Raw genomic sequence first — 9,664 nt, 5'->3', positions numbered from 1 at the left:
AAGTCTCATTGACTTTACTCGCAGTTTATTACATATCTCGAGTTTATGTTCAAATCCCATCAATTGTATGAACAATTTCATTACATTGATATAATATTACACTTGTACTTGAAAAATATATATTGTTGTGAAAAAGTAAAAATTTATGGTAAAAAGTAAAAACTCCAAAACTCAAAATATATCAAACTCTACACTTCACAAATATTTTTCTCTCAATTCAATTATATTTTTCATCACAAATGAAGACCTATTTATAGATCCACATTTGAGATTAGTCCAAAAATAAATACATCATCATCTACATCATCACACACTAATTTTTCACATTTTACAACTCAACATTCAACATTCAACATTCAATATTCAACATAATATTAATAATAATAATATTTTTCAACACTCCCCCTTGTGATGATGATCGTGATATGATGACTGTCTTCATTACGTGTTTTATACTGCCTCGTTAAAAACCTTACTAGGAAAAACCCAGTGGGATAAAAACCATAGTAAGTAAAAAAGAGTGCAGCCATGTAAACTCCCCCTCATGTCAACATGAGTGATTCTTCACATATTCCGCAGATTGCGCATCCCAATGTTGTATATATGCTTTCTGAATATCGTCGTGGGAAGTGCCTTTGTGAAGAGATCTGATGAGTTCTCACTTGATTGAATATAACAGATATCAATATCTATATTCTTCTCAAGCTCTTGAGTGTAGGCAAAGAACTTTGGGGGTATATGTTTTGTTCTGTCACTTTTGATGTATCCTTCTTTCATTTGAGCAATACATGCAGCATTGTCTTCATACAACGTCACATGCTTCTTGTCTACTGATAATCCACAATAATTTTGGATATGTTGTGTCATTGATTTTAGCCAAACACATTCACGACTTGCTTCATGTAGCGCAATAATCTCAGCGTGATTTGATGAAGTTGTTACGAGTGTTTGTTTCTGTGAACGCCAAGAAATTGCGGTGCCTCCACGAGTAAATACATATCCGGTTTGAGAACGTGCCTTATGTGGATCAGATAAATATCCAGCATCAGCATAACCAATGATACTTTGATTGGTGTCTTTTGAGTATAAAAGTCCAAAATCTGTTGTTCCTCGTAGATAACGAAATATATGTTTAATTTCGTTCCAGTGCCTCTTTGTTGGATATGAACTGAATCTTGCCAATAAATTTACAGCAAAAGATATATCAGGTCTAGTACAATTTTCAAGACACATAAGGGCACCAATGGCACTTAGATATGGTACTTCTGGACCAAGAATAACTTCATCATCTCCACATGGACGAAATGGATCATTTTTTATGTTTAATGATCTTACAACCATTGGAGTACTTAATGGATTTGATTTATCCATATTAAAACGTTTAAGGATCTTTTCTGTATAATTTGCCTGGTGAATAAAAATTCCACATTCTTTTTGTTCGATTTGCAAACCCAGACAATACTTGGTTTTTCCAAGATCCTTCATTTTGAATTCTTCCTTCAAGTACATCATAACTTCTTGAATTTCTTTATTCGTTCCAATGATGTTTAAATCATCAACATATACAGCAATAATTACACATCCGGATGTTGTTTTCTTGATGAAAACACAAGGGCATATTGGATCATTTACATATCCCTTTTTCATCAAGTGCTCACTTAGCCGATTACAGAATAGAATTCTCTGGGTTTTGAACTTTGTGCTTCAGGCATCTTAAATCCTTCAGGGATTTTCATGTATATATCACTATCAAGTGATCCGTATAAGTAAGCTGTAACAACATCCATAAGACACATTTCCAAATTTTCAGACACTGCCAAACTAATCAAATATCGAAATGTAATTGCATCCATAACAGGAGAATACGTTTCTTCATAATCAATTCCAGGCTTTTGAGAAAAACCTTGTGCAACAAGTCTAGCTTTATATCTGACTATTTCATTTTTCTCATTTCGCTTTCGAATAAAAACCCATTTGTATCCAACAGGTTTTACACCTTCAGGTATGAGGACTATAGGTCCAAAAACATTGCGTTTATTCAGCGAATCCAATTCAACCTGGATGGCATCTTTCCATTTGACCCAATCATGACGAGTTTTACATTCACCAAAAGATTTTGGTTCATGATCCTCATTTTCATTTACGATGTCACAAGCCACATTATAAGAAAATATCTCATCAATATCTTCTATGTCTTTTCGGTTCCATATTTTTCCAGTATTAATATAATTGATAGAGATTTCATGATTCTCGTCAGTTTGTGGTTCTGACAGAATATTTTCATCATCAGGTGATTCTTCTGGAACACCATTTTCTATTTTATGATCGTCGTGTTTCTCTATGCCTTTTCTTTTCCGAGGATTTTTATCCTTGGAACCGACTGGTCTTCCACGCTTCAAGCGTTTTATGACATCATGAGTGTCTTCAATTTGTTTCTTTGGAATTTCAATTCGAGCAGGGGCATTTACAGCATGTATATATGATTTTGTTACCCCTTTTGTGTCTGCAAATGCATCTGGCATTTGATTTGCAATTCTTTGCATGTGCACAATTTGCTGTACATCTTTCTCACATTGTTTGGTCCTTGGATCCAAATGTAACAATGATGGTATATACCATGTGATTTCTTTTTCGATGTATTTCTTTTCTCCCCCTAACACTGGGAAGATTTCTTCATTAAAATGACAATCAGCAAAGCGTGCTGTAAACACATCGCCTGTCTGAGGCTCAAGATATCGAAAGATTGATGGACTATCATAACCGATATAAATACCGATTTTTCTTTGTGAACCCATTTTTTATAGTTGAGGTGGTGCAATAGGCACATACACCATACATCCAAAAATTCTCAGATGAGAGATATTTGGTTCTTTACCAAATGCAAGTTGCAATGGGGAGAATTTATGATATGCACTTGGTCTGATGCGAATTAATGCCGCAACATGTAAAATTGCATGTCCTCATATAGAAATAGGAAGTTTTGTTTTCATAATCATTGGTCTAACAATCAGTTGTAGACGTTTAATCAATGATTCAGCTAATCCATTTTGCGTATAAACATGAGCTACAGGATGTTCAACAGTGATTCCCATTGACATACAATAATCATTGAAAGTCTGGGATGTAAATTCTCCAGCATTATCAAGTCTTATTTTCTTGATTGTATAATCGGGAAATTGATTTCGCAATTTTATTATTTGAGCCATCAATCTTGCAAATGCCACATTTCGAGTTGACAATAAGCATACATGTGACCATCTGCTAAAGGCATCGATCAATACCATAAATTATCGAAATGGTCCACATGGTGGATGAATTGGCCCACAAATATCACCCTGAATACGTTCAAGAAATATGGGTGATTCAGTTTGGATTTTAGCTGGCGATGGTCTTATAATAAGTTTTCCAAGAGAACATGCTTTACATTGAAACTTATTATTCTGAAAGATCTTCTGGTCTTTCAATGGATGACCATGCGTATTTTCAATAATTCTTCGCATCATTATTGAACCAGGATGTCCCAATCGATCATGCCAATTTGTTAATATTGAAGAACTATTAACCACCATATTTGATTCGATTGGCCTTATATGTGTATAATGCAATACAGTAGGGAGCATTGATAATTTTTCAACCACATATTTCTTTCCTGATTTATATGTGGTAAGACACATATATTTCTGATTTCCATCAGTTATCGTCTCAGTATCATACCCATGAGAGTATATGTCATTAAAACTCAACAAATTTCTTTTCGATTGTGGTGAATAAAGCATCATTTATCAGAAATTTTGTACCATTAGGTAACAAAAAATGTGCTTTTCCACAACCTTCAATCAAGTCTACAGGGCCTGATATGGTATTCACCATTGTTTTTGTTGGTTTTATTTCCAAGAAATATCTTTTATCTCGCAGAATAGTGTGTTGTACCACTATCTGGTATGCAAATTTTCATGATATTATTTTCATGTTTGCTCATAGCATTTTCCATATCAAACTTCACAAAAAATGCAATAAAGAAAAATTAATTACAATACAAATGCAAAATATAACATGCTTTAAAATACAAGAATGCATGAAAAATACAAATTTGTTACAATGTAGTCCCACCAATATTTTAATCTTCGAAATCATTCAAAAAATCTGCAGCATTGAAACTAGTTGAACCAATTAAACGGTCACTATCTTCAACAAAATTTGTCTCTTTTCCTTTCCCCTTTGTCGATTCTTTATAGAGCTTACATAGGTGCTCAGGGGTTCGACAAATATGTGACCAATGTCTTGGAGTGCCACATCTATAACAAACACTCTCAGATCTTTTTGAGTGATTTTCATTTTCACTCGTATTTTCATGCTGCCTTTTTGGTGGGTGATTCGTGACATTCTTTTGAGATGAGTTATTGAAATAACTACCTCGATTGTTTTCATATCCACGGCCACGACCACGACCGCGATAATTTTTACGTCCACGTCCATGTCCACGCCCATTTCCTCGACCTCGTCCACGACCAAAATCTGGTCTATGCCTTTGATTTTGGTTTTCATTTTTCATTACGACATTTGCTTCAGGAAATGCCGTTGATCCAGTGGGTCGGGATTGATGATTTCTTACTAACAATTCGTTGTTCTTTTCCGTCACAAGAAGACATGCGATTAGTTCGGAATATCTCGAAAATCCACGCACTTTATACTGTTGTTGTAGAGTTATATTCGATGCGTGAAAAGTGGAAAATGTTTTTTCAAGCATTTCCATCTCTGTGACTTCAAGTCCACAGAATTTCAATTGTAAGATTATTCGATACATCGCTGAATTATAATCACTGACTTTTTTAAAGTCTTGGAATCTTAACATATTCCATTCATCACGGGCGGTCGGGAGTATAACTTCCCTTATATGCTCAAATCTTTCTTTCAGACCTTTCCATAAAACCATTGGGTCTTTTTCTGTGAGATACTCACATTTCAATCCTTCAGCAAGATGTCTACGTAAGAAAATCATAAACTTTGCCTTTTCTTGTGAGGATGATATATTATTTTTTTTTATGGTATCACATAGACCCAAAGACTCAAGATGCATTTCTACATCGAGAGTCCATGACATGTAATTCTTTCCGGTGATATCGAGCGAAACGAATTCAATCTTTGTCAAGTTTGACATGGTGGTACTAAAAAAATAACAATGCATTTTATTAGTTAATTTCTATTAGTATGACAATACAAAATAATGGAAGAACGTAGATTACAAGTGCGTATATAAATAGATAAAAAATCTGTGGTGGAAAATCGCCGGTGAATACAAAACTCGTGAGCATGATGATTATAGTCGTTATGAAAAATATCCTTATAAATGCCATCATCTCCATCTTCGAAAAAACCGAGGATAAAATATTTTGAGAGAAAGAATGAATTTTGGTGTGATTGAAAATGAGTTTGAGTGATAATATATATAGGCAAAAAAAACTAGCCGTTTATGACCGTTTGTGACCGTTGGGGGTAAGAATAATCGAGTATGTGTTGAATAAAAATTTTGTGATAATGATGCAATGCATATAATGATAATCATAATTAAATAATTATGTATATCATATCACATTATTATAAGGTCGGTGTCGTAGACAACCTTTTATATAATATTATGAAATTATACTAATAAAGTTAGTATAAAGTCAGGTATAGTATATCATATCACATTATTATAAGATCGGTGTCGTAGATAATCTTTTATATAATATTGTGAAATTATACAAATATGATTATAATGTTTAAAAACTTTAGAGACTTTTATACTTGTCGTATCCTTACAGGGAGTGTGGGATGTCGTCTTAACATTCTCCCATGATTTATAACAAGTTTTTAAAAAAAAACATAACATGATATTATATATTAAATATATACACAATAAAAATATATAAACAGTAAAATAAAAATTCTTACATGTTGAATATTTTTATCTTCTCTTTGTGTTTTGGAGCGTCGAAAATCTTCGAGCGATCGTGCTGATAACGTGTTGTGAAAAAGTAAAAATTTATGGTAAAAAGTAAAAACTTCAAAACTCAAAATATATCAAACTCTACACTTCACAAATATTTTTCTCTCAATTCAATTGTATTTTTCATCACAAATGAAGACCTATTATAGATCCACATTTGAGATTAGTCCAAAAATAAATACATTATCATCTACATCATCACACACTAATTTTCCACATTTTACAACTCAATATTCAACATTCAACATTCAATATTCAACATAATATTAATAATAATAATATTTTTCAACATATATAACAATAGTAATGAATAATTTACAGGCATTTAGTCGAATGCCAATAATTAATTTCAAGGGAGTCAAACGACTCAAATGCTATGCTTGAGAAAAATTATATTTTTATATATTAACTTTGGAATGCCAATACCTTAAAAAGAAAAAAAAACTTTGGAATGCCAATAATTTCTATGATGTAAAAAAGCTGCTCGAATTAGTAACTTGGGGCTTGGGAACATATATTAATACCCTTTTACTTCTGCATTTCGTATTATTACTATTATTTGTAAATTTGTTTGTATTATTTTTATTTTTGTTGTTGGTATTACTATATATTAAGTCACCGTTTAGTAGATATTATTGTTAATATATATATAACTTATTTTATTCAATTTTGCGTTCTTCTCTACATATTATTTATTTATCTATTAATTATTAATTTTACATAAAACAAATCATTAACAATTTATCTTACATTAATCAAATAATTAAATTTAAATTATTGTATTATCAATTATATGTAATATTATTTTATATTTTATTTATTTTTTAAAAAATAAAATAATAATTTATCATTTTAATTTAAAAAAAATTGTATTTAATCAATTAAATTAATTATATTATTTATTTTTTTATTATAATAAAATTATTTATCTATGTTTATTTCATCATTTAAACCAAACAGTGATTAATATTATGCATGGTACCTATCTTTGTAATTATGGCCAATTTGTTCTAAAGTTATTCCAAATAAATGACTCTATAAATAGTTGCTGGTGTGTTCTAATTATTAATTAATATACAGTGAGAGGAGGCGAAACCATAGCTAAAACAAGAGATCAGCAATGGAGGAGAACCATGCAAAATCACGGTTCAAAAGGGTTTGTGTATTTTGCGGGAGCAGCTCGGGGAAGAGGGAATGCTACACCGAAGCAGCGCTGGAGCTAGGGCAAGAACTGGTACTAGAATAATAACTTCAATTCCCATGTTTATTTTGACCTCCATATATGTTCAGCTGCTGATATATGCTCTCAGCATGCATGAAATGCGATTACCCATAAGTTGTTTGAATTATTGACATAAAGGTGGCGAAAAGGTTGGATCTTGTGTACGGCGGAGGGAGTATTGGGCTGATGGGTCTGGTTTCCCAAGCTGTTCATCGAGGCGGCGGACATGTTCTTGGGTGTGTATTATTATATATACTTTCCGATGCATTTTGATTTTTTTTTTCTTGATTTCATTGGCCTTTTATCTTACCGGTTAATTACTCTGGGTTATGTTTGAATCGCAGGATTATACCGAAACCATTGGTTGGAAAAGAGGTAAGTAAGTTACTGCCAGCTTGTAGTTTTGATTTTTATGACAAAATAACTTCTGTTAAAGTTCTATCTCTTGGGTGGCGGTGATGTAGAAAACTGGTGAGACTGTTGGGGAATTGAGAATGGTTGCGGATATGCACCAAAGAAAGGCCGAGATGGCCCGACACTCTGATTGTTTCATTGCTTTGCCAGGTTTGGTGGACACCATAATTAGCTAGCTCCTTCATTTGTTTTGTACTGTGTATCCTTCCATCCATGCATGATAGAATTTGGCAAGATTTCACCTTTCCTGGGAAATGGTTCTTTTTAGTCCAATCTCACGTGGGTTTGCTGCGGACGTTGCAGGTGGTTATGGGACTCTGGAGGAGTTGTTGGAGGTTATTACATGGGCTCAGCTTGGTATCCATGATAAGCCTGTAAGTTCGTGTTTTTTCTTCATTTTCTTGACTTCTTGTTTGTGTGTGAAATAGTGTAAATTAAGCACATGAACATGATCTGGTTTCATATGGGATCAGGTGGGGCTGCTGAATGTGGATGGCTACTACAACTATCTTCTCACTTTCATCGACAAAGCAGTGGATGATGGCTTCATAAAGCCTTCTCAGCGTCACATCTTTGTGTCTGCACCAAACGCCAAAGACCTCATTCAGAAACTCGAGGTAATTGGTTAACAATCAATCACCTCTCTTTTTGATCACTCATTTGTTTGAAATATGTATTAATTTTTATAAAATCCAAGATAAGAATCATGATGAACATTTGTGTATGTACAGGAATACGTGGCTGTTGAAGATGAAGTGGTGATGGGGTTGAATTGGGAGGTGGAACAGCCACAGCAAGTGGGGTTCGCTGCATTGCAACACCCTGAAATTGCTCTGGTGTGAGAGAAAGATGACACATCCCAAAAGAGGCATATATGCTCTGATCACTGATCCAACCATATATATATATATGCAACTCATTAATGTGTCTTTTGTATTGTATTCAATGTGGTTTTGCCTCTCATTACTCAAAATTCAAGATTATATATGATTATCATCAGTAGCCAGTTCTGGCGCTGCTTGCCTTAGATTTATTTCATCTAGCCAATGTTTTCAAGGTAATGAATTGTTTCATGGATGTTGAATGATGCCATACGAGCATCATCATCATCTTCTTCTTCTACTTAGATTGGTGGGTTATGGGTACATCCACATGCTAGTTTCCTACATCCCCCAACTGTTACATAGCCTAATGTATCTAGTTTCAACATATCATGTGTAGTCATTAAGGCTGTGAATACTTACTTGTTCGATTCGAAGAGCATGCAAAATTCAATATCACATGTATAGCCACATGGGCTGTAATTGTCCCATGCATGTCCATGGGTAAAACACTTGAAGTTGTGGCGGTGTTGTGGTGGGAATGAAGTTCCAAGAAACTTAATATTGGGCCTGGTTTACGTAAAATTTAGAAATCGGAAATAGTGGACCAATTAAAGCGGAACGAAATCTTCTGCTACAAATCATTTTACACTTTACTAACAAAAATTCTGTTTACACAAATTATTAAAAATTAAATGCGCTAAACAATATGAATAAATAAAATATAATAAATCATTGATAAAATTTTTGATTTTTTATATTTTTTCAAAACATGGAAAAGACACAGTTTACTGCATTTAATGTGCAGCCACTCCACCTAACACGAAGATATGAATCTAGCTACAATTCATAAGAATTTGAAAACAATGAATTAGAATCCTCCATTCAACTTCAAAGTATGATTTCAAGGTCGTCGCTTTGATAGTAAGAAAAAAATTGAAATAGGCGGTATCATAAATGGAATAGAAAATGACGCAGAGTGATATGACTCAAGGCTCTGACAGTTCTTCTCTCAAGCATTAATTTAATTTTTTGTGTGCTTAGATTAAGAAAATGTTTTGACAATATAACTTTTATAAATCTTAATTAAAACCATTAATTTTGCTCTTGTTTGATAAAAATTTTATTAGTTTGTATATATGATTAATTATATTAATAAATATGGATAAATTTGTAAAAGAGGGAATGTTATATATTCAAAATACTGGGCAACGTAAT

The 9,664-nt window shown here is 33.0% G+C and overlaps 1 protein-coding gene across 1 annotated transcript; it reads left to right on the top strand.

The window, feature by feature from the left end:
• Positions 1-7,099: 7,099 nt before the first annotated feature.
• On the top strand, positions 7,100-8,479 carry LOC140887801 (cytokinin riboside 5'-monophosphate phosphoribohydrolase LOG5-like). The gene is made up of 7 exons (XM_073295290.1): positions 7,100-7,223; positions 7,350-7,447; positions 7,556-7,586; positions 7,676-7,775; positions 7,929-7,999; positions 8,099-8,242; positions 8,357-8,479. The coding sequence occupies exons 1-7, from the start codon at positions 7,110-7,112 to the stop codon at positions 8,465-8,467; spliced, it is 669 nt and encodes a 222-aa protein (XP_073151391.1). The 5' UTR covers positions 7,100-7,109; the 3' UTR covers positions 8,468-8,479.
• Positions 8,480-9,664: the final 1,185 nt, after the last annotated feature.

Source organism: Henckelia pumila, chromosome 3 (assembly GCF_033568475.1).
Source record: "Henckelia pumila isolate YLH828 chromosome 3, ASM3356847v2, whole genome shotgun sequence".
NCBI lineage: Eukaryota > Viridiplantae > Streptophyta > Magnoliopsida > Lamiales > Gesneriaceae > Henckelia > Henckelia pumila.
The sequence above is the reverse complement of the archived record's forward strand: the minus strand, read 5'-3'. Positions and strand labels throughout refer to the sequence as shown.

What these genes read in the sequence shown, in the direction of transcription:
- LOC140887801 (XM_073295290.1), top strand. Translation starts at nt 7,110, where the DNA reads ATGGAGGAGAACCATGCAAAATCACGGTTCAAAAGGGTTTGTGTATTT. An exon ending in TGGAGCTAGGGCAAGAACTG is followed by an intron (nt 7,224 to 7,349) that starts GTACTAGAATAA and finishes ATTGACATAAAG; the next exon opens with GTGGCGAAAAGGTTGGATCT. An exon ending in TTGTTTCATTGCTTTGCCAG is followed by an intron (nt 7,776 to 7,928) that starts GTTTGGTGGACA and finishes CGGACGTTGCAG; the next exon opens with GTGGTTATGGGACTCTGGAG.